Below are 27,224 nucleotides of genomic sequence, written 5' to 3'. Positions count from 1 at the left end.
ATGGAGTCTAATCCTAGTCTGCTACCTGTGACACGGGACTCCAGCTCTTCTCCGCCGAGCTCCAAACAGGACCTCCCAACATTCAACCCCAACCTGAAACCCAACCAGGTCAGCGAGACCGCGCTGTATGGAATACCCATAGTCTGCCTGGTGCTGGACGGCCAGGAGAGACTGTGCCTGGCGCAAATCTCCAACACTCTGCTGAAAAACTACAGCTATAACGAGATCCACAACCGGCGTGTGGCGCTGGGCATCACCTGCGTGCAATGCACCCCGGTCCAGCTGGAGATTCTGAGGCGTGCGGGCGCCATGCCTATCTCCTCGAGGCGCTGCGGGATGATTACAAAGCGCGAGGCCGAGAGGCTTTGTAAATCGTTTCTCGGAGCTCACAACCCTCCAAAATTACCGGAAAACTTCGCATTTGATGTGTCCCACGAGTGCGCGTGGGGGAGCCGTGGTAACTTTATACCAGCCAGGTACAACAGCTCCAGAGCCAAGTGCATCAAGTGCTCCTTCTGCAATATGTATTTTTCTCCCAATAAGTTCATATTTCACTCTCACCGCACACCAGAGTCAAAGTACACCCAGCCAGACGCAGCTAACTTTAACTCCTGGAGGAGGCACCTCAAACTGACTGACAAAGGCTCACCTGACGACGTGGCACATGCATGGGAGGACGTGAAGGCCATGTTCAACGGGGGCAGCCGGAAGAGGACGCTGCCCGTGCACGGTCACGGCTCTGAGCGTTCCTTTCCATTGAAACCACATCAAGGACCTAGCAACCTCTCCCGGAGAGACTCACCGGAGATCCCCCCTAAAATCCTCCGCTGCGAGGACAACCGGGGAGGCATGGGGAGTATGAGTACCACGCGCAGCTATCCGGTTATCCCGGTGCCCAGTAAGAGCTTCGGTATGTTGCAGAATGTGAAGATTCCTCCGCCGCTTTACCCACATCCCTACGGGTTCCCGGCATTCGGGTTGTTACAGAAAAAGGATGACGGTGCTGTGATGGGAGAAGGGCAGAACAAAGCCCACCTCTCCGGGGTCTTCTCCTGGCCTAGCACCAAGGACAGCGCCTACCACTCTTTCCCCATGTTCTGGCCTACTGCAGGTGGCCTGACCATGCCCCCCTACCCCCACCCCCAGCCACAGCCACAGGCCCAGCACAAACCGCACTCGGAGCTCCTGTGCGCCAGACAGAGTGATCTGGATGCATCCGAGCAGAGTGACAGAAGTAGCAACACTCCGAGGGACAGTCTGATGGACAGTGACCAGTGCTCTAGCACACAGTCCACCCGGAATGAGGACGACAAGTTTGGCGATGAGGCGAGGCTAATGGACTGTATAAGGCCAGTTCTACCACGGAAGATTAGCTACGTATCTGCATTCAGACCCGTCATCAAAGACGCGGAAAGTATAGCCAAACTTTACGGTAACCGGGGGTCGTACAACGGGGCTCGAGCTGGCTACCTGTCACCAGATTTCCTGAGCGAGAGCTCGAGTTACAGGTCCATGTCCCCCGGAAGCGTGGACAGTGTGGGAGAGACGGATGTGGATGTTGAAACCAATAAATCACAAGAGGATGAGGAGTCACTTCCGCACACCATTGAGGTCAGCAAGAGCCCCCTTGTTCCGGTTCTAAACTTGGCACAGGATGCTTCACTAAACTGCCCAGAATCCAAATCGGAGCCAGAGCAGGCGGCTGTGGTCGACTCACAGAGGATGAATCTACCTCTACACGTGGTACTGTCTTCAGACAGAGAGAGACAGGAGAACAAGACCACGTCTTTTGTTGAAGTGAGTGATTGATATGGACCCACTCCTTATATTCGATGTCCTACATACTAAGGAAGATACTTTTTGTTTTGTTTGTTATGAATTAGGAATTCACTGATAGGAATTAAAAAGTAACAATAGACCATCGTTAATTAATTGACTATTCGGAAAAGGCATCATCCTTTTTACTGTCACGTAAACATTTGGGCTTATTTTTCTATTTTACGTTCACGTTTGTTTTGTCTGTGTTAAATAGCAGAGAATCAAAGTTCGTTCAAAAACACAATTTGTCCCACAAAAAAATGTCAGAGAGCATGATTTGAATGCAATTTACCGATCATCTTCATTATCCTGTCCTGATTTATCTAGATATATTCACCGGACAGGAGTGATATGCAACAAAGGAGAAGTCCATATGCTTTTGGTTCAGCAACGAATTACCATAAAGATACTGTGGAATCGAAAGGTTGGATGTTGTTCTGTTAAAATGTTATAATAAAATACACTTCGGGAAAAAGCAACGAGACTCATTGATTTCCATTCGATGTATTTGATGTTTATTTAGATGACAGTGTCAGTAGAGAGGAGCCGTCTTCGACAATGGAGGAGATTGAAGCGAAGTCTTATAACGGCCAAAGCGGCGAGGAGAGCCCGAGAGTAGCCCCGAATGAGGGTTAGTTCTAGTGATGCACTTCTCCGTCGATAAACAGAACTTTTGGTTATAAAAAAAGAATTAAAGCCTCTTTTTTTTATTTTATTTGCCTATTTGTGTATATTTTGTAACGCTATAAATGTTGTCTCTCTGTGTGTGTTTTCAGGCGAGGCAACGCACAATGTTAGCAGAGTATTACAAACTCAGAAAGACATAGAAAAACTGGCAAAAGGTAACACTGTACAATAACTTATTATTATTACATTGTTATTTATAAAATGTTTGCCTATTTTATTTTTTATAATAATGATATTGTTTATTATAGGCTTTCTTTAATAATTGGAATGATCCCTAAATGATGCCTTACATGATCCCTGCAGAATAGAATAGACTGGCTTTCACCCTAGGCCTTTTACCAATCGCTTGACATGAATCGTTTAACATAATGTAGTCTACCATTTAACCTATACCCCGCAGCCATTTTCACCCCATATTAATTTTTATTTTTTAACACATTTGTTCATTCATTTTCTACAGAGGAATTGCAGAGACAGCTCGTTGAGCAAGTGGAGCAAAGGAAGAAATTGGAACGAGAATTCCAACATTTAAAAAGTATAAATCATTTAAATCAAATTTCAGTTTTCGATTCAAAAGGGGTTTTAAGAGAATGTTTCTCGGTGTGTATCACGTTTATCACGATCAGCATGTTGACCGCTGAACAAACACACGTCGATATGGTTTTCACTACGTTAGGTGTGTTAGTGCATGTCCGTTTTTTTTTTAAATTGCACGATTCGAATGTCATTTATCTTTCAATCCAATTTTCATATGGCTATTAGTTTGTGGACTTCGTGATTTAGGAGGCTTTATTCAATTTTGCCCGAGTAGGATGCCCGCGAGAGTGTATAGGCAGCCATATTAAAAGAGTCGTTTATCGGCTATACTAAAGATGACTAAGCTATTGTAATTGCTCCCCAGATAATTTCCATCATCAGATGAAAAGGGAGCTGTCTTACAGGGAAGAGATGTTTCAGCAGCTTCATATTGTCAGAGGTGAGAACATACCAACATACCGACATACCGGCATACCGACATACCGACATACCGGCATACCGACATACCGGCATACCGGCATACCGACATACCGGCATACCGACATACCGGCATACCGACATACCGGCATACCGACATACACCCCCCCCCCCCCCCCACCACCACCCCAACTCAAGGCTTAAAAATCCTTCTTTAATCTGTCTCCTCCCCTTCATATCCTGTCTCCTCCCCTTCATATCCTGTCTCCTCCCCTTCATATCCTGTCTCCTCCCCTTCATATCCTGTCTCCTCCCCTTCATCTACACTGATTGAAGTGGATTTAACAAGTGACATCAATAAGGGATCATATCTTTCAGCTGGATTCACCTGGTCAGTCTATGTCATGGAAAGAACAGGTGTTCCTAATGTTTTGTACACTCAGTGTGTGTATATATATATACACATTTACTTTATTTATATATATATAATAATGCCTTTGATCATCCCCTGCCTTTAATCAATCAACCAATCACACACACACATATATATATATGTATATGTTGTGATTGGTTGGTTGATTGATCAAAGGCTATTATCTTTGCCTAATCAATTGGGGCCCGATTCCAACCCGAGTTCAACACAAGTAAATGGAACATAATTCCCTCACTTTTCTCTCTATGCGTATTCTAACCTTGAACTTAAGCATGAGAACCCTGCTATTCATTTGGGGGGGGGGGGGGGGGGGGGGGTGGAGATCAAATTAATGAAGATGGAGGAGGAGGTGTGTCCTACAGATACACTGTATTCTAACCTTGACTTGATGACCTCATAATTCCAACACCTTTATGCGCGAGGAATAAGGTCGAGAGAACATACCCTGAAATGACAGCATATTCCACGCACTGTCATTTACAACTTGGACACAAGCTCTTGGGTAAGAGCTAGGTAAATGAGTAATCTGTTTGGATTAGGGAATCTTGTTTTATATATATTTGACCTTTTAAATTGCTGGAGACAAATGACTGAAACCAGTCATATGGCGGCTAACTGAAACATATCAACAGTAAAGGTGATCTAAATGCTGAGCCATTATGTAGAATTTAACCTCTACGGTCTTTTAACTCTCTAATGTCTTACTTATAGGCCACCCTGACTTTCACTGTTTCCTATTTCTATCATGTTAAACATTAGACACCGTCAGTATCGACCATCCGTAGGCCTAATAAACGACACATTCAACGGCCCAATTTACTGTTAGTTCTCTTCAGTTGGTACATCCTACGTTATCATTCCATTTAATTCCATTTTTTCATTTTTTTCCTTTCATTTGCTTCCTCTGTAAACGTCGTCACGGCCATTGTGGTTGTTGCTGAGGATCATTAGTAACAGTTGATAATATATATATTTTTTTTTTAAAGACATGTAGGCTAGTTAAATCCTTATGGAGCGCAGACGAAGCAGTAACAAGTTGGAACCCTCGACGCATCAATACTTGGCTGTGACATCACACAGTTTCCACGGTAATAGACGAGGGTATAAGCCTGCTATTGCTACACTATTCTCCCTATTATAGTTACAGGTACACTAATCTTCCAACATTACCACGGGTTAAAGAACTGAATGTGACAATTTTCAAAAGGGAATCAAACCACAGTTTTCTTTCTTTAGTCCGTAAAAGCTCTCCAAACCTGTTTTTCATGATTCATAAATACTTTCCTAACCCTAAATCATCTACAACGCAAAAGTATTTTTAAATCTACTAATTGGTGCTAAAACTGAAACTAATATACATATATTTACATGAATCTCTTTCAATCATCCCTAATATTCTTTAACCGTTTTCTCGATATTATCCTAGTGAGTCTGTCGAACAAAATTCTAACTAAAAGGTACACCATATTTAAAGGAAATGGCTTAAGATAAATGTACTGAAAACCCCCATTGAATGAAAATTCCACCAGAAAAAATCTGTCTGCCAGCAAGTGGGAGGGATTTCATCAATTGAATTACATTTATTCAGCTCTGGCAACCACGCCTGCAAAGCCGTTACGCACCTTCATAAGGTAAGTCTGAATATCAACCGCTGAGAAGTGCATAGGAAAGGTGTACGTAAGAAAGGCATAATTTCCTAAGTCTGAATCGGGCCCTTGATGAATAGTCAAAATAGACGATATCTCAACACAGATGGATGTATACATAGGCCTACAGTTTGTAGTCATAACTGTGGACATCATTTAGGGATTTAGGTATATTAATTAATTCAAAAACAGATATTGTGTGTTTTATTCAACACTGACGTTATTATTAAGAGAAACACCATGAATATCAAATAAAACACACAAATGTGGAAAAAAAATGTTTTTACCAAAAATATTACAAAGATAATATTAGGTCAGAACAATACATCTACATGAGTGATGATCAACTCAACCTAAATAAATAACGTAAAGCCGTCTCTAGCCACTCACTTCAGCTATCCCACAGCTAACAGACCTGATATAACTACTAATCAACTATCCCACAGCTAACAGACCTGATATAACTACTAATCAACTATCCCACAGCTAACAGACCTGATATAACTACTAATCAACTATCCTACAGCTAACAGACCTGACATAACTACTAATCAACTATCCCACAGCTAGCAGACCTGACATAACTACTAATCAACTATCCTACAGCAGACCTGACATAACTACTAATCAACTATCCCACAGCTAGCAGACCTGATATAACTACTAATCAACTATTCTACAGCAGACCTGACATAACCACTAATCAACTATCCCACAGCAGACCTGATATAACTACTAATCAACTATCCCACAGCTAACAGACCTGATATAACTACTAATCAACTATCCTACAGCTAACAGACCTGATATAACTACTAATCAACTATCCTACAGCTAACAGACCTGATATAACTACTAATCAACTATCCTACAGCTAACAGACCTGATATAACTACTAATCAACTATCCTACAGCTAACAGACCTGATATAACTACTAATCAACTATCCTACAGCTAACAGACCTGATATAACTACTAATCAACTATCCTACAGCAGACCTGATATAACTACTAATCAACTATCCCACAGCTAACAGACCTGATATAACTACTAATCAACTATCCTACAGCAGACCTGATATAACTACTAATCAACTATCCCACAGCTAACAGACCTGATATAACTACTAATCAACTATCCTACAGCAGACCTGATATAACTACTAATCAACTATCCTACAGCTAGCAGACCTGATATAACTACTAATCAACTATCCTACAGCTAACAGACCTGATATAACTACTAATCAACTATCCCACAGCAGACCTGATATAACTACTAATCAACTATCCTACAGCTAACAGACCTGATATAACTACTAATCAACTATCCTACAGCTAGCAGACCTGATATAACTACTAATCAACTATCCCACAGCTAACAGACCTGATATAACTACTAATCAACTATCCCACAGCTAACAGACCTGATATAACTACTAATCAACTATCCTACAGCTAGCAGACCTGATATAACTACTAATCAACTATCCCACAGCTAACAGACCTGATATAACTACTAATCAACTATCCCACAGCTAACAGACCTGATATAACTACTAATCAACTATCCCACAGCTAACAGACCTGATATAACTACTAATCAACTATCCTACAGCAGACCTGATATAACTACTAATCAACTATCCTACAGCTAACAGACCTGATATAACTACTAATCAACTATCCCACAGCTAACAGACCTGATATAACTACTAATCAACTATCCTACAGCTAGCAGACCTGATATAACTACTAATCAACTATCCCACAGCTAACAGACCTGATATAACTACTAATCAACTATCCTACAGCTAACAGACCTGATATAACTACTAATCAACTATCCTACAGCAGACCTGATATAACTACTAATCAACTATCCTACAGCTAACAGACCTGATATAACTACTAATCAACTATCCTACAGCAGACCTGATATAACTACTAATCAACTATCCTACAGCTAACAGACCTGATATAACTACTAATCAACTATCCTACAGCAGATCTGATATAACTACTAATCAACTATCCTACAGCTAACAGACCTGATATAACTACTAATCAACTATCCTACAGCTAACAGACCTGATATAACTACTAATCAACTATCCCACAGCTAACAGACCTGATATAACTACTAATCAACTATCCCACAGCTAACAGACCTGATATAACTACTAATCAACTATCCTACAGCAGACCTGATATAACTACTAATCAACTATCCTACAGCTAACAGACCTGATATAACTACTAATCAACTATCCTACAGCAGACCTGATATAACTACTAATCAACTATCCTACAGCAGACCTGATATAACTACTAATCAACTATCCTACAGCAGACCTGATATAACTACTAATCAACTATCCCACAGCAGACCTGATATAACTACTAATCAACTATCCCACAGCAGACCTGATATAACTACTAATCAACTATCCTACAGCAGACCTGATATAACTACTAATCAACTATCCCACAGCAGACCTGATATAACTACTAATCAACTATCCTACAGCTAACAGACCTGATATAACTACTAATCAACCATCCCACAGCAGACCTGATATAACCACTAATCAACTATCCTACAGCAGACCTGATATAACTACTAATCAACTATCCCACAGCAGACCTGATATAACTACTAATCAACTATCCTACAGCTAACAGACCTGATATAACTACTAATCAACTATCCCACAGCTAACAGACCTGATATAACTACTCATCAACTATCCTACAGCTAACAGACCTGATATAACTACTAATCAACTATCCCACAGCTAACAGACCTGATATAACTACTAATCAACTATCCCACAGCAGACCTGATATAACTACTAATCAACTATCCCACAGCAGACCTGATATAACTACTAATCAACTATCCCACAGCAGACCTGATATAACCACTAATCAACTATCCTACAGCTAACAGACCTGATATAACTACTAATCAACTATCCCACAGCAGACCTGATATAACTACTAATCAACTATCCTACAGCTAACAGACCTGATATAACTACTAATCAACTATCCTACAGCTAACAGACCTGATATAACTACTAATCAACTATCCTACAGCTAACAGACCTGATATAACTACTAATCAACTATCCTACAGCTAACAGACCTGATATAACTACTAATCAACTATCCTACAGCTAACAGACCTGATATAACTACTAATCAACTATCCCACAGCTAACAGACCTGATATAACTACTAATCAACTATCCCACAGCAGACCTGATATAACTACTAATCAACTATCCCACAGCTAACAGACCTGATATAACTACTAATCAACTATCCCACAGCTAACAGACCTGATATAACTACTAATCAACTATCCCACAGCTAACAGACCTGATATAACTACTAATCAACTATCCCACAGCTAACAGACCTGATATAACTACTAATCAACTATCCCACAGCTAACAGACCTGATATAACTACTAATCAACTATCCCACAGCTAGCAGACCTGATATAACTACTAATCAACTATCCTACAGCTAACAGACCTGATATAACTACTAATCAACTATCCCACAGCAGACCTGATATAACTACTAATCAACTATCCCACAGCTAACAGACCTGATATAACTACTAATCAACTATCCCACAGCAGACCTGATATAACTACTAATCAACTATCCTACAGCTAACAGACCTGATATAACTACTAATCAACTATCCCACAGCTATCAGACCTGATATAACTACTAATCAACTATCCCACAGCAGACCTGATATAACTACTAATCAACTATCCTACAGCTAACAGACCTGATATAACTACTAATCAACTATCCTACAGCAGACCTGATATAACTACTAATCAACTATCCTACAGCTAACAGACCTGATATAACTACTAATCAACTATCCTACAGCTAACAGACCTGATATAACTACTAATCAACTATCCCACAGCTAACAGACCTGATATAACTACTAATCAACTATCCTACAGCAGACCTGATATAACTACTAATCAACTATCCTACAGCTAACAGACCTGATATAACTACTAATCAACTATCCTACAGCTAACAGACCTGATATAACTACTAATCAACTATCCCACAGCTAACAGACCTGATATAACTACTAATCAACTATCCTACAGCTAACAGACCTGATATAACTACTAATCAACTATCCTACAGCTAACAGACCTGATATAACTACTAATCAACTATCCCACAGCTAACAGACCTGATATAACTACTAATCAACTATCCCACAGCAGACCTGATATAACTACTAATCAACTATCCCACAGCTAACAGACCTGATATAACTACTAATCAACTATCCCACAGCTAACAGACCTGATATAACTACTAATCAACTATCCTACAGCAGACCTGATATAACTACTAATCAACTATCCCACAGCTAACAGACCTGATATAACTACTAATCAACTATCCTACAGCAGACCTGATATAACTACTAATCAACTATCCTACAGCTAACAGACCTGATATAACTACTAATCAACTTTCCCACAGCAGACCTGATATAACCAATCATTAAGCCCTTGAATAGGGGAATCAGGTGAGCTAGTTCAAGGCTACAACAACATTGTGAAACGTCTGATGGTCCCTGAGGGGAGATTTGACGAATCTCTTATGTTAATCAGTCTACTGCTCCTCCCGTGTTATCATCCCTTACATATAGACACATTAGGCAGCGAGCTGGACCAAGAGAGAAAGGTTAGGTATGCCATTCAACACAACTTGAAAGGTAAATGATATGTAGACAGTAGGATTATGCTGATGAAATATATATATATAGATATTGTACCAGTCAAATGTTTTGACACACCTATTCATTCAAGGGTTTTCTTTCTTTTTCAAAACCGTTTTCTACATTGTAGAATAATAATGAAGACATCAAAACTATGAAATAACACATATGGAATCGTGTAGTAACCAAAGAAAGTGTTAAACAAATCAAAAATATATTTGAGATTTGAGATTTTTCAAAGTAGCCACCCTTTGCCTTGATGACAGCGTTGCACACTTTTGGCATTCTCTCAACCAGCTTCACCTGGAATCACCACAATCACCCGACCTCAACCCAATTGAGATGGTTTTGGATGAGTTGGACCGCAGAGTGAAGGAAAACATATGTAGGATTTATAACAAAACAAGAAACAACGCACATAATTAACATTGCAACAGAAACAATAATGCCTGGGGAAGTAACCAAAGGGAGTGATATACAGTTGAAGTCGGAAGTTTACATACACCTTAGCCAAATACATTTAAACTCCGTTTTTCACAATTTCTGACATTTAATCCTAGTAAAAATTCCCTGTCTTAGGTCAGTTAGGATCACCACTTTATTTTAAGAATGTGAAATGTCAGAATAATAGTAGAGAGAATGATTTATTTAAGCTTTTATTTCTTTCATCACATTCCCAGTGGGTCAGAAGTTTACATACATTCAATTAGTATTTGGTAGCATTGCCTTTAAATTGTTGAACTTGGGTCAAACGTTTTGGGAAGCCTTCCAAGAGCTTCCCACAATAAGTTGGGTGAATTTTGGCTCATTCCTCCTGACAGAGCTGGTGTAACTGAGTCAGGTTTGTAGGCCTCCTTGCTCACACACGCTTTTTCAGTTCTGCCCACAAAGTTTCTTTAGGATTGAGGTCAGGGCTTTGTGATGGCCACTCCAATACCTTGACTTTGTTGTCCGTCCTTAAGCCATTTTGCCACAACTTTGGAAGTATGCTTGGGGTCATTGTCCATTTGGAAGAACCATTTGCAACCAAGCTTCAACTTCCTGACTGATGTCTTGAGATGTTGCTTCAATATATTCACCTAATTGTCCAACCTCATGATGCCATCTATTTTGTGAAGTGCACCAGTCCGTCCTGCAGCAAAGCACCCCACAACATGATGCTGCCACCCCTGTGCTTCACGGTTGGGATGGTGTTCTTAGGCTTGCAAGCCTCCCCCTTTTTCCTCCAAACATAACGATGGTCATTATGGCCAAACAGTTCTATTTTTGTTTCATCAGAGGACATTTCTCCAAAAAGTACCATCTTTTTCCCCATGTGCAGTTGCAAACCACAGTCTGGCATTTTTATGGCAGTTTTGGAGCAGTGACTTCTTCCTTGCTGAGCGGCCTTTCAGGTTATGTCAATATAGGACTCGTTTTACTGTGGATATAGATACTTTTGTACCTGTTTCTTACAGCATCTTCACAAGGTCCTTTGCTGTTGTTCTGGGATTGATTTGCACTTTTCGCACCAAAGTACGTTCATCTCTAGGAGACAGTACGTGTCTCCTTCCTGAGCAGTATGACGGCTGCGTGGTCCCATGGTGTTTATACTTGCGTACTATGGTTTGTACAGTTGAACGTGGTCCCTTCAGGCGTTTGGAAATTGCTCCCAAGGATGAACCAGACTTGTGGAGGTCTACAATTGTTTTTCTGAGGTCTTGGCTGATTTCTTTTGATTTTCCCATGATGTCAAGCAAAAAGGCACTGAGTTTGAAGGTAGGCCTTGAAATACATCCACAGGTACACCTCCAATTTACTAAAATTATGTCAATTAGCCTATCAGAAGCTTCTAAAGCCATGACATAATTTTCTGTCATTTTCCAAGCTGTTTAAAGGCACAGTCAACTTAGTGTATGTAAACTTCTGAACCACGAGAATTGTGATACAGTGAATTATAAGTGAAATAATCTGTCTGTAAACAATTGTTGGAAAAGTTACTTGTGCCATGCACAAAGTAGATGTCCTAACCGACTTGCCAAAAACTATAGTTTGTTAACAAGAAATTTGTGGAGTGGTTGAAAAACGAATTTTAATGACTCCAACCTAAGTGTATGTAACCTTCCGACTTCAACTGTATATAGGGAAGGTAATCAGGGAGGTGATGGAGTCCAGGTGAGTCTGATGACACGCAGGTGTGCGTAACGATTGTGACAGGTGTGCACCATAACGAGCAGCCTGATGAACTAGAGGCCGGAGAGGGTTCACACGTGACACCTTGTCACAACACAACTGATTGGCTCAAAGGCATTAAGAACGAAAGAAATTCAACAAATGAACTTTTAACAAGGCACATCTGTTAAATGAAATGCATTCCAGGTGACTACCTCATGAAGCAGGTTGAGAGAATGCCAAGACTGTGCAAAGGGTGGCTACTTGTGGCCATTTTTATCTCTAAAATATATACATGATTCCATACGTGTTATTTCATAGTTTTGATGTCTTCACTATTATTCTACAATGTTGAAAATTGTACAAATAAAGAAAAAACCTTGAATGAGTAGGTGTGTCCAAACTTTTGACTGGTACTGTACTTTTTAAATATATATTTTTTTAAACTGCAGATTTTATACACAAGAACACACATAGTCAGGAACATTGACCTGTGAAAAGACAGTCTTGCTGTGGTTAGATTGTTTTTTCAGACATGAACATGCATTGTTTTACTACATTTCAGATCATGGCCTTGATTCATATTTTATTTATTTATATATGCAGTGCCTTCGGGAAAGTATTCAGACCCCTTCACTTTTTCCACATTTTGTTACATTACAGCCTTATTCGAAAACTATTTCCTCTGCATTCTACACATATATCCATAATGACATTAAATCCCGCATAATGACATCACAATACCTCATAATGACGTCACAATACCCCATAATGACAAAGCAAAAAACAGGTTTTTAGAAATGTTTGAAAATGTATTAAAAACCAGAAACAGAAATATCTTATTTACATAAGTATTCAGACCCTTTGCTATGAGACTCGAAATTGAGCTCAGGTGCATCCTGTTTCCATTGATCATCCTTGAGATGTTTCTACAACTTGATTGGAGTCCACCTGTGGTAAATTCAATTGATTGGACATGATTTGTAAAGGCACACACCTGTCTATATAAAGTCCCACAGTTGCCAGTGCATGTCAGAGCAAAAACCAAGCCATAAGGTCAAAGGAATTGTCCGTAGAGCTCCGAGACTAGATTGTGTCGAGGCACAGATCTGGGGAATGGTACAAAAACATTTCTGCAGCATTGAAGGTCCCCAAGAACACAGTGGAAGTTTGGAACCACCAAAACTCTTCCTAGAGTTTGCCACCCGGCCAAACTGAGCAATCGAGGGAGAAGGGCCTTGGTTAGTTAGGTGACCAAGAACTCAATGGTCACTCTGACAGAGCTCCAGAGTTCCTCTGTGGAGATGAGAGAACCTTCCAGAAGGGCAATCATCTCTGCAGCACTCCACCAATCAGGCCTTTATGGTAGTGGCCAGACGGAAGCCACTCCTCAGTAAAAGGCACATGACAGCCCACTTGGAGTTTGCCAAAAGGCACCTAAAGGCTCTCAGACCATGAGAGACAAGATTCTCTGGTCTGTTGAAACTAAGATTGAACTCTTTGGCCTGAATACCAAGCGTCACGTCTGGAGGAAACTTGCCACCATCCCTACGATGAAGCATGGTGGTGACAGCATCATGCTGTAGGGATGTTTTTCAGAGGCAGGGACTGGGAGACTAGTCAGGATCAAGGGAAAGATGAACGGAGCAAAGTACAGAGAGATCCTTGATGAAAACCTGCTCCGGAGCGCTCAGGACCTCAGACTGGGGCAAAGGTTCACCTTCCAACAGGACAATGACCCTAAGCGCACAGCCAAGACAACACAGGAGTGGCTTCGGGACAAGTTTCTGAATGTCCTTGAGTGGCCCAGCCAGAGAACGGACTTGAACCCGATCGAACATCTCTGGAAAGACCTGAAAATAGCTGTGCAGCAACGCTCCCCATCCAACCTGACAGAGCTTGAGAGGATCTGCAGAGAAGAAATGGGAGAAACTCCCCAAATACAGGTGTGCCAAGCTTGTAACGTCCTACCCAAGAAGACTTGAGGCTGTAATCTCTGCCAAAGGTGCTTCAACAAAGTACTTAGTAAAGGGTCTGAATACTTATGTAAATGTAATTTCTGTTTTTTTATTTGCTTTTATATTGCCATTATGGGGTATTGTGATGTCATTATGGGGTATTGTGATGTCATTATGGGGTATTGTGATGTCATTATGGGGTATTGTGTGTAGATCGATGAGGGGAAAAAGCAATTGAATCCATTGTAGAATAAGGCTGTAACGTAACAAAATGTAGAAAAAGTGAAGGTGTCTGAATACTTTCCGAATGCACTGTAGATATAAATTTGTATATATTTTCCTTTATTATTTTCCCCTAACCCTATCACCCCTCCCATAATTGGATTAAACTAGTGGACAACAATACTTAGGCTTCTACTTCCAGTTTATACATAACTATATACATTTTATGGACACAATCTATTTTACAATAGTTGTCTTGTGTTTATTTTTAGTCCCATCCTTCAGCTCCATTCAACCCCTCTCCCATCTATCTCTAAACACCATCCAGTCCCACCCTTCAGCTCCATTCAACCCCTCTCCCATCTATCTCTGAACACCATCCAGTCCCATCCTTCAGCTCCATTCAACCTCTCCCATCTATCTCTGAACACCATCAAGTCCCACCCTTCAGCTCCATTCAACCCCTCTCCCATCTATCTCTGAACACCATCCAGTCCCATCCTTCAGCTCCATTCAACCCCTCTCCCATCTATCTCTAAACACCATCCAGTCCCATCCTTCAGCTCCATTCAACCCCTCTCCCATCTATCTCTAAACACCATCCAGTCCCATCCTTCAGCTCCATTCAACCCCTCTCCCATCTATCTCTAAACACCATCCAGTCCCATCCTTCAGCTCCATTCAACCCCTCTCCCATCTATCTCTGAACACCATCCAGTCCCATTCTTCAGCTCTTCTCAACCCCTCCCATCTATCTCTAAAACACCATCCAGTCCCATCCTTCAGCTCCACTCAACCTCTCCCATCTATCTCTAAACACCATCCAGTCCCATCCTTCAGCTCCATTCAACCCCTCTCCCATCTATCTCTGAACACCATCCAGTCCCATCCTTCAGCTCCATTCAACCCCTCTCCCATCCATCTCTAAACACCATCCAGTCCCATCCTTCAGCTCCATTCAACCCCTCTCCCATCTATCTCTAAACACCATCCAGTCCCATTCTTCAGCTCCATTCAACCCCTCTCCCATCTATCTCTAAACACCATCCAGTCCCTTCCTTCAGCTCCATTCAACCCCTCTCCCATCTATCTCTAAACACCATCCAGTCCCATCCTTCAGCTCCATTCAACCCCTCTCCCATCTATCTCTAAACACCATCCAGTCCCATCCTTCAGCTCCATTCAACCCCTCTCCCATCTATCTCTGAACACCATCCAGTCCCATCCTTCAGCTCCATTCAACCCCTCTCCCATCTATCTCTAAACACCATCCAGTCCCATCCTTCAGCTCCATTCAACCCCTCTCCCATCTATCTCTAAACACCATCCAGTCCCATCCTTCAGCTCCATTCAACCCCTCTCCCATCTATCTCTAAACACCATCCAGTCCCATCCTTCAGCTCCATTCAACCCCTCTCCCATCTGTCTCTAAACACCATCCAGTCCCATTCTTCAGCTCCATTCAACCCCTCTCCCATCTGTCTCTAAACACCATCCAGTCCCATCCTTCAGCTCCATTCAACCCCTCTCCCATCTATCTCTAAACACCATCCAGTCCCATCCTTCAGCTCCATTCAACCCCTCTCCCATCTATCTCTAAACACCATCCAGTCCCTTCCTTCAGCTCCATTCAACCCCTCTCCCATCTATCTCTAAACACCATCCAGTCCCATCCTTCAGCTCCATTCAACCCCTCTCCCATCTATCTCTAAACACCATCCAGTCCCATCCTTCAGCTCCATTCAACCCCTCTCCCATCTATCTCTAAACACCATCCAGTCCCATTCTTCAACTCCATTCAACCCCTCTCCCATCTATCTCTAAACACCATCCAGTCCCTTCCTTCAGCTCCATTCAACCCCTCTCCCATCTATCTCTAAACACCATCCAGTCCCATCCTTCAGCTCCATTCAACCCCTCTCCCATCTATCTCTAAACACCATCCAGTCCCATCCTTCAGCTCCATTCAACCCCTCTCCCATCTATCTCTAAACACCATCCAGTCCCTTCCTTCAGCTCCATTCAACCCCTCTCCCATCTATCTCTAAACACCATCCAGTCCCATCCTTCAGCTCCATTCAACCCCTCTCCCATCTATCTCTAAACACCATCCAGTCCCATCCTTCAGCTCCATTCAACCCCTCTCCCATCTATCTCTAAAACACCATCCAGTCCCATCCTTCAGCTCCACTCAACCTCTCCCATCTATCTCTAAACACCATCCAGTCCCATCCTTCAGCTCCATTCAACCCCTCTCCCATCTATCTCTGAACACCATCCAGTCCCATCCTTCAGCTCCATTCAACCCCTCTCCCATCCATCTCTAAACACCATCCAGTCCCATCCTTCAGCTCCATTCAACCCCTCTCCCATCTATCTCTAAACACCATCCAGTCCCATTCTTCAGCTCCATTCAACCCCTCTCCCATCTATCTCTAAACACCATCCAGTCCCTTCCTTCAGCTCCATTCAACCCCTCTCCCATCTATCTCTAAACACCATCCAGTCCCATCCTTCAGCTCCATTCAACCCCTCTCCCATCTATCTCTAAACACCATCCAGTCCCATCCTTCAGCTCCATTCAACCCCTCTCCCATCTATCTCTGAACACCATCCAGTCCCATCCTTCAGCTCCATTCAACCCCTCTCCCATCTATCTCTAAACACCATCCAGTCCCATCCTTCAGCTCCATTCAACCCCTCTCCCATCTATCTCTAAACACCATCCAGTCCCATCCTTCAGCTCCATTCAACCCCTCTCCCATCTATCTCTAAACACCATCCAGTCCCATCCTTCAGCTCCATTCAACCCCTCTCCCATCTGTCTCTAAACACCATCCAGTCCCATTCTTCAGCTCCATTCAACCCCTCTCCCATCTGTCTCTAAACACCATCCAGTCCCATCCTTCAGCTCCATTCAACCCCTCTCCCATCTATCTCTAAACACCATCCAGTCCCATCCTTCAGCTCCATTCAACCCCTCTCCCATCTATCTCTAAACACCATCCAGTCCCTTCCTTCAGCTCCATTCAACCCCTCTCCCATCTATCTCTAAACACCATCCAGTCCCATCCTTCAGCTCCATTCAACCCCTCTCCCATCTATCTCTAAACACCATCCAGTCCCATCCTTCAGCTCCATTCAACCCCTCTCCCATCTATCTCTAAACACCATCCAGTCCCATTCTTCAACTCCATTCAACCCCTCTCCCATCTATCTCTAAACACCATCCAGTCCCTTCCTTCAGCTCCATTCAACCCCTCTCCCATCTATCTCTAAACACCATCCAGTCCCATCCTTCAGCTCCATTCAACCCCTCTCCCATCTATCTCTAAACACCATCCAGTCCCATCCTTCAGCTCCATTCAACCCCTCTCCCATCTATCTCTGAACACCATCCAGTCCCATCCTTCAGCTCCATTCAACCCCTCTCCCATCTATCTCTAAACACCATCCAGTCCCATCCTTCAGCTCCATTCAACCCCTCTCCCATCTATCTCTAAACACCATCCAGTCCCATCCTTCAGCTCCATTCAACCCCTCTCCCATCTATCTCTGAACACCATCCAGTCCCATTCTTCAGCTCTCCTCAACCCCTCCCATCTATCTCTAAACACCATCCAGTCCCATCCTTCAGCTCCACTCAACCTCTCCCATCTATCTCTAAACACCATCCAGTCCCATCCTTCAGCTCCATTCAACCCCTCTCCCATCTATCTCTGAACACCATCCAGTCCCATCCTTCAGCTCCATTCAACCCCTCTCCCATCCATCTCTAAACACCATCCAGTCCCATCCTTCAGCTCCATTTAACCCCTCTCCCATCTATCTCTAAACACCATCCAGTCCCATTCTTCAGCTCCATTCAACCCCTCTCCCATCTACCTCTAAACACCATCCAGTCCCTTCCTTCAGCTCCATTCAACCCCTCTCCCATCTATCTCTAAACACCATCCAGTCCCATCCTTCAGCTCCATTCAACCCCTCTCCCATCTATCTCTAAACACCATCCAGTCCCATCCTTCAGCTCCATTCAACCCCTCTCCCATCTATCTCTGAACACCATCCAGTCCCATCCTTCAGCTCCATTCAACCCCTCTCCCATCTATCTCTAAACACCATCCAGTCCCATCCTTCAGCTCCATTCAACCCCTCTCCCATCTATCTCTAAACATCATCCAGTCCCATCCTTCAGCTCCATTCAACCCCTCTCCCATCTGTCTCTAAACACCATCCAGTCCCATTCTTCAGCTCCATTCAACCCCTCTCCCATCTGTCTCTAAACACCATCCAGTCCCATCCTTCAGCTCCATTCAACCCCTCTCCCATCTATCTCTGAACAACATCCAGTCCCATCCTTCAGCTCCATTCAACCCCTCTCCCATCTATCTCTAAACACCATCCAGTCCCTTCCTTCAGCTCCATTCAACCCCTCTCCCATCTATCTCTAAACACCATCCAGTCCCATCCTTCAGCTCCATTCAACCCCTCTCCCATCTATCTCTAAACACCATCCAGTCCCATTCTTCAGCTCCATTCAACCCCTCTCCCATCTATCTCTAAACACCATCCAGTCCCTTCCTTCAGCTCCATTCAACCCCTCTCCCATCTATCTCTAAACACCATCCAGTCCCATCCTTCAGCTCCATTCAACCCCTCTCCCATCTATCTCTAAACACCATCCAGTCCCATCCTTCAGCTCCATTCAACCCCTCTCCCATCTATCTCTGAACACCATCCAGTCCCATCCTTCAGCTCCATTCAACCCCTCTCCCATCTATCTCTAAACACCATCCAGTCCCATTCTTCAGCTCCATTCAACCCCTCTCCCATCTGTCTCTAAACACCATCCAGTCCCATCCTTCAGCTCCATTCAACCCCTCTCCCATCTATCTCTAAACACCATCCAGTCCCATCCTTCAGCTCCATTCAACCCCTCTCCCATCTATCTCTAAACACCATCCAGTCCCTTCCTTCAGCTCCATTCAACCCCTCTCCCATCTATCTCTAAACACCATCCAGTCCCATCCTTCAGCTCCATTCAACCCCTCTCCCATCTATCTCTAAACACCATCCAGTCCCATCCTTCAGCTCCATTCAACCCCTCTCCCATCTATCTCTAAACACCATCCAGTCCCATTCTTCAACTCCATTCAACCCCTCTCCCATCTATCTCTAAACACCATCCAGTCCCTTCCTTCAGCTCCATTCAACCCCTCTCCCATCTATCTCTAAACACCATCCAGTCCCATCCTTCAGCTCCATTCAACCCCTCTCCCATCTATCTCTAAACACCATCCAGTCCCATCCTTCAGCTCCATTCAACCCCTCTCCCATCTATCTCTGAACACCATCCAGTCCCATCCTTCAGCTCCATTCAACCCCTCTCCCATCTATCTCTAAACACCATCCAGTCCCATCCTTCAGCTCCATTCAACCCCTCTCCCATCTATCTCTAAACACCATCCAGTCCCATCCTTCAGCTCCATTCAACCCCTCTCCCATCTATCTCTGAACACCATCCAGTCCCATTCTTCAGCTCTCCTCAACCCCTCCCATCTATCTCTAAACACCATCCAGTCCCATCCTTCAGCTCCACTCAACCTCTCCCATCTATCTCTAAACACCATCCAGTCCCATCCTTCAGCTCCATTCAACCCCTCTCCCATCTATCTCTGAACACCATCCAGTCCCATCCTTCAGCTCCATTCAACCCCTCTCCCATCCATCTCTAAACACCATCCAGTCCCATCCTTCAGCTCCATTCAACCCCTCTCCCATCTATCTCTAAACACCATCCAGTCCCATTCTTCAGCTCCATTCAACCCCTCTCCCATCTACCTCTAAACACCATCCAGTCCCTTCCTTCAGCTCCATTCAACCCCTCTCCCATCTATCTCTAAACACCATCCAGTCCCATCCTTCAGCTCCATTCAACCCCTCTCCCATCTATCTCTAAACACCATCCAGTCCCATCCTTCAGCTCCATTCAACCCCTCTCCCATCTATCTCTGAACACCATCCAGTCCCATCCTTCAGCTCCATTCAACCCCTCTCCCATCTATCTCTAAACACCATCCAGTCCCATCCTTCAGCTCCATTCAACCCCTCTCCCATCTATCTCTAAACATCATCCAGTCCCATCCTTCAGCTCCATTCAACCCCTCTCCCATCTGTCTCTAAACACCATCCAGTCCCATTCTTCAGCTCCATTCAACCCCTCTCCCATCTGTCTCTAAACACCATCCAGTCCCATCCTTCAGCTCCATTCAACCCCTCTCCCATCTATCTCTGAACACCATCCAGTCCCATCCTTCAGCTCCATTCAACCCCTCTCCCATCTATCTCTAAACACCATCCAGTCCCTTCCTTCAGCTCCATTCAACCCCTCTCCCATCTATCTCTAAACACCATCCAGTCCCATCCTTCAGCTCCATTCAACCCCTCTCCCATCTATCTCTAAACACCATCCAGTCCCATCCTTCAGCTCCATTCAACCCCTCTCCCATCTATCTCTAAACACCATCCAGTCCCATTCTTCAGCTCCATTCAACCCCTCTCCCATCTATCGCTAAACACCATCCAGTCCCTTCCTTCAGCTCCATTCAACCCCTCTCCCATCTATCTCTAAACACCATCCAGTCCCATCCTTCAGCTCCATTCAACCCCTCTCCCATCTATCTCTAAACACCATCCAGTCCCATCCTTCAGCTCCATTCAACCCCTCTCCCATCTATCTCTAAACACCATCCAGTCCCATCCTTCAGCTCCATTCAACCCCTCTCCCATCTATCTCTAAACACCATCCAGTCCCATCCTTCAGCTCCATTCAACCCCTCTCCCATCTGTCTCTAAACACCATCCAGTCCCATTCTTCAGCTCCATTCAACCCCTCTCCCATCTGTCTCTAAACACCATCCAGTCCCATCCTTCAGCTCCATTCAACCCCTCTCGCCTTCTATCTCTAAACACCATCCAGTCCCATCCTTCAGCTCCATTCAACCCCTCTCCCATCTATCTCTAAACACCATCCAGTCCCATCCTTCAGCTCCATTCAACCCCTCTCCCATCTATCTCTAAACACCATCCAGTCCCATCCTTCAGCTCCATTCAACCCCTCTCCCATCTATCTCTAAACACCATCCAGTTTTGATTTCTATTTGTCATATATTTTTCCACATTGATGTTTCACAAAAGTTCTGAGCCATTCTATTCTCATAATTCCTACAGATTGTAAATTAAAGATAAACAATTTTGCTAAAAGTATCATTATATTATTGATGGATTGACTATCTTTAAAAATAAATCACCTAGCAGTGCTATTTACAGAGTTAACTCCAGGTAAATGTTGCAACCCTCGTGCCTTATTGCTTAATTAAAGTTTTAATTCATTTTAGATCATGGCCTTGATTCAATTGACCCACTACTGCCTTTAATACTACTTTTGAAACCAAAGAGATTTGTCAAGCCTATATACATTTGAAAAGAGAATTGATTTAGGTCTATATACATTTGAAAAGAGAATTGATTTAGGTCTATATACATTTGAAAAGAGAATTGATTTAGGTCTATATACATTTGAAAAGAGAATTGATTTAGGTCTATATACATTTGAAAACAGATCTGACTTCGGCATATATACGACAGGTAGCCTAGTGGTTAGAGTGTTGGGCCAGTAACCGAAAGGTTTACAAGGTAAAAATCTGTCGGTCTGCCCCTGAACAAGGCATTAACCCACTATTCCTAGGCTGTCATTGTAAATAAGAATTTGTTCTTAATTAACTGACTTGCCTAGTTAAAAAAAGGATTGAATAAGAAAAATACAATTGAAAAGAGAATACATATCACTAGAAAAGTCTATATAAATGTGCATTGTGAGGACCACCACACTGAAACACACACCTTTGTGGATCTATTTAGTGATCTATTCCCTTTCTTCATCTAGTGGATCTATTTAGTGATCTATTCCCTTTCTTCATCTAGTGGATCTATTTAGTGATCTATTCCCTTTCTTCATCTAGTGGATCTATTTAGTGATCTATTCCTTTTCTTCATCTAGTGGATCTATTCCCTTTCTTCATCTAGTGGATCTATTCCCTTCATCTAGTGGATCTATTTAGTGATCTATTCCCTTTCTTCAACTACTGGATCTATTCCCTTTCTTCATCTAGTGGATCTATTTAGTGATCTATTCCTTTTCTTCATCTAGTGGATCTATTTAGTGATCTATTCCCTTACTTCATCTAGTGGATCTATTCCCTTTCTTCATCTAGTGGATCTATTTAGTGATCTATTCCTTTTCTTCATCTAGTGGATCTATTCCCTTTCTTCATCTAGTGGATCTATTCCCTTCATCTAGTGGATCTATTTAGTGATCTATTCCTTTTCTTCATCTAGTGGATCTATTCCCTTCCTTCATCTAGTGGATCTATTTAGTGATCTATTCCCTTTCTTCATCTAGTGGATCTATTTAGTGATCTATTCCTTTTCTTCATCTAGTGGATCTATTTAGTGATCTATTCCCTTTCTTCATCTAGTGGATCTGTTTATTTTCTTCATCTAGTGGATCTATTCCCTTTCTTCATCTAGTGGATCTATTTAGTGATTTATTACTTTCCTTCATCTAGTGGATCTATTTAGTGATCTATTCCCTTACTTCATCTAGTGGATCTATTCCCTTTCTTCATCTAGTGAATCTATTTAGTGATCTATTACTTTTCTTCATCTAGTGGATCTATTCCCTTTCTTCATCTAGTGGATCTATTTAGTGATCTATTCCTTTTCTTCATCTAGTGGATCTATTCCCTTTCTTCATCTAGTGGATCTATTCCCTTCATCTAGTGGATCTATTTAGTGATCTATTCCCTTTATTCATCTACTGGATCTATTTAGTGATCTATTCCTTTTCTTCATCTAGTGGATATATTTAGTGATCTATTCCCTTTCTTCATCTAGTGGATCTATTTAGTGATCTGTTTCTTTTCTTCATCTAGTGGATCTATTCCCTTTCTTCATCTAGTGGATCTATTTAGTGATGTATTACTTTTCTTCATCTAGTGGATCTATTCCCTTTCTTCATCTAGTGGATCTATTTAGTGATCTATTCCCTTACTTCATCTAGTACATCTATTTAGTGATCTATTCCCTGCTTCATCTAGTGGATATATTCCCTTTCTTCATCTAGTGGATTTATTTAGTGATCTATTCCTTTACTTCATCTAGTGGATCTATTCCCTTTCTTCATCTAGTGGATCTATTTAGTGGATATATTCCCATACTTCATCTAGTGGATCTATTTAGTTATCCATTCCCTTCATCTAGTGGATCTATTTAGTGATCTATTCCCTTCATCTAGTGGATCTATTATCTTTCTTCGTCTAGTGGATCTATTTAGTGATCTATTCCCTTTCTTCATTTAGTGGATCTATTTAGTGATCTTATTCCCTTTCTTCATTTAGTGGATCTATTTAGTGATCTATTCCCTTCCTTCATCTAGTGGATCTATTTAGTGATCTATTCCCTTTCTTCATCTAGTGGATCTATTTAGTGATCTATTCCTTTTCTTCATCTAGTGGATCTATTTAGTGATCTATTCCCTTTCTTCATCTAGTGGATCTGTTTATTTTCTTCATCTAGTGGATCTATTCCCTTTCTTCATCTAGTGGATCTATTTAGTGATTTATTACTTTTCTTCATCTAGTGGATCTATTCCCTTTCTTCATCTAGTGGATCTATTTAGTGATCTATTCCTTTTCTTCATCTAGTGGATCTATTCCCTTTCTTCATCTAGTGGATCTATTCCCTTCATCTAGTGGATCTATTTAGTGATCTATTCCCTTTATTCATCTACTGGATCTATTTAGTGATCTATTCTTTTTCTTCATCTAGTGGATATATTTAGTGATCTATTCCCTTTCTTCATCTAGTGGATCTATTTAGTGATCTGTTTCTTTTCTTCATCTAGTGGATCTATTCCCTTTCTTCATCTAGTGGATCTATTTAGTGATGTATTACTTTTCTTCATCTAGTGGATCTATTCCCTTTCTTCATCTAGTGGATCTATTTAGTGATCTATTCCCTTACTTCATCTAGTACATCTATTTAGTGATCTATTCCCTGCTTCATCTAGTGGATATATTCCCTTTCTTCATCTAGTGGATTTATTTAGTGATCTATTCCTTTACTTCATCTAGTGGATCTATTCCCTTTCTTCATCTAGTGGATCTATTTAGTGGATATATTCCCATACTTCATCTAGTGGATCTATTTAGTTATCCATTCCCTTCATCTAGTGGATCTATTTAGTGATCTATTCCCTTCATCTAGTGGATCTATTATCTTTCTTCATCTAGTGGATCTATTTAGTGATCTATTCCCTTTCTTCATTTAGTGGATCTATTTAGTGATCTTATTCCCTTTCTTCATTTAGTGGATCTATTTAGTGATCTATTCCCTTACTTCATCTAGTGGATATATTTAGTGATCTATTCCCTTTCTTCATCTAGTGGATCTATTTAGTGATCTATTCCCTTTCTTCATTTAGTGGATCTATTTAGTGATCTATTTCCTTACTTCATCTAGTGGATCTATTTAGTGATCTATTCCCTTTCTTCATTTAGTGGATCTATTTAGTGATCTATTTCCTTTAGTGATCTATTTCCATCTAGTGGATCTATTTAGTGATCTATTCCCTTTCTTCATCTAGTGGATCTATTTAGTGATCTATTCCCTTACTTCATCTAGTGGATCTATTTAGTGATCTATTCCCTTTCTTCATCTAGTGGATCTATTTAGTGATCTATTCCCTTTCTTCATCTAGTGGATCTATTTAGTGATCTATTCCCTTTCTTCATCTAGTGGATCTATTTAGTGATCTATTCCCTTTCTTCATCTAGTGGATCTATTTAGTGATCTATTCCCTTACTTCATCTAGTGGATCTATTTAGTGATCTATTCCCTTTCTTCATCTAGTGGATCTATTTAGTGATCTATTCCCTTTCTTCATCTAGTGGATCTATTTAGTGATCTATTCCCTTACTTCATCTAGTGGATCTATTTAGTGATCTATTTCCTTTCTTCATCTAGTGGATCTATTCAGTGATCTATTCCCTTTCTTCATCTAGTGGATCTATTTAGTGATCTATTTCCTTACTTCATCTAGTGGATCTATTTAGTGATCTATTCCCTTTCTTCATCTAGTGGATCTATTTAGTGATCTATTCCCTTTTTTCATCTAGTGGATCTATTTAGTGATCTATTCCCTTTCTTCATCTAGTGGATCTATTTAGTGATCTATTCCCTTTCTTCATCTAGTGGATCTATTTAGTGATCTATTCCCTTTCTTCATCTAGTGGATCTATTTAGTGATCTATTCCCTTTCTTCATCTGGTGGATCTATTTAGTGATCTATTCCCTTTCTTCATCTAGTGGATCTATTTAGTGATCTATTCCCTTTCTTCATCTAGTGGATCTATTTAGTGATCTATTCCCTTTCTTCATCTAGTGGATCTATTTAGTGATCTATTCCCTTTCTTCATCTAGTGGATCTATTTAGTGATCTATTCCCTTTCTTCATCTAGTGGATCTATTTAGTGATCTATTCCCTTTCATCATCTAGTGGATCTATTTAGTGATCTATTCCCTTTCTTCCCAGAAGCTCACAACGCGGTACAACATTTCTCCTGTAAGATGCTGACTCCTCGACACTGCACTGGAACCTGCTCCTTCAAACCTCCTCGCTGACTCCTCGACACTGCACTGGAACCTGCTCCTTCAAACCTCCTCGCTGACTCCTCGTCACTGCACTGGAACCTGCTCCTTCAAACCTCCTCGCTGACTCCTCGACACTGCACTGGAACCTGCTCCTTCAAACCTCCTCGCTGACTCCTCGACACTGCACTGGAACCTGCTCCTTCAAACCTCCTCGCTGACTCCTCGACACTGCACTGGAACCTGCTCCTTCAAACCTCCTCGCTGACTCCTCGACACTGCACTGGAACCTGCTCCTTCAAACCTCCTCGCTGACTCCTCGACACTGCACTGGAACCTGCTCCTTCAAACCTCCTCGCTGACTCCTCGACACTGCACTGGAACCTGCTCCTTCAAACCTCATCGCTGACTCCTCGACACTGCACTGGAACCTGCTCCTTCAAACCTCCTCGCTGACTCCTCGACACTGCACTGGAACCTGCTCCTTCAAACCTCATCGCTGACTCCTCGACACTGCACTGGAACCTGCTCCTTCAAACCTCCTCGCTGACTCCTCGACACTGCACTGGAACCTGCTCCTTCAAACCTCCTCGCTGACTCCTCGACACTGCACTGGAACCTGCTCCTTCAAACCTCCTCGCTGACTCCTCGTCACTGCACTGGAACCTGCTCCTTCAGACCTCCTCGCTGACTCCTCGTCACTGCACTGGAACCTGCTCCTTCAGACCTCCTCGCTGACTCCTCGACACTGCACTGGAACCTGCTCCTTCAAACCTCCTCGCTGACTCCTCGACACTGCACTGGAACCTGCTCCTTCAAACCTCCTCGCTGACTCCTCGTCACTGCACTGGAACCTGCTCCT

General features: G+C 42.3%; 1 protein-coding gene across 1 annotated transcript; it reads left to right on the top strand.

Moving 5' to 3' along the window:
* LOC120051640 (SKI family transcriptional corepressor 1-like) lies at window positions 1–26,395 on the top strand. Its single transcript, XM_038998535.1, has 6 exons — window positions 1–1,801; window positions 2,595–2,660; window positions 2,966–3,040; window positions 3,407–3,481; window positions 10,254–10,319; window positions 26,307–26,395. Exons 1-6 carry the CDS (start codon window positions 1–3, stop codon window positions 26,393–26,395), a joined length of 2,172 nt encoding a protein of 723 aa, XP_038854463.1.
* Window positions 26,396–27,224: the final 829 nt, after the last annotated feature.

Source organism: Salvelinus namaycush, chromosome 8, assembly GCF_016432855.1.
Source record: "Salvelinus namaycush isolate Seneca chromosome 8, SaNama_1.0, whole genome shotgun sequence".
Lineage (NCBI taxonomy): Eukaryota > Metazoa > Chordata > Actinopteri > Salmoniformes > Salmonidae > Salvelinus > Salvelinus namaycush.
The sequence above is the reverse complement of the archived record's forward strand: the minus strand, read 5'-3'. Positions and strand labels throughout refer to the sequence as shown.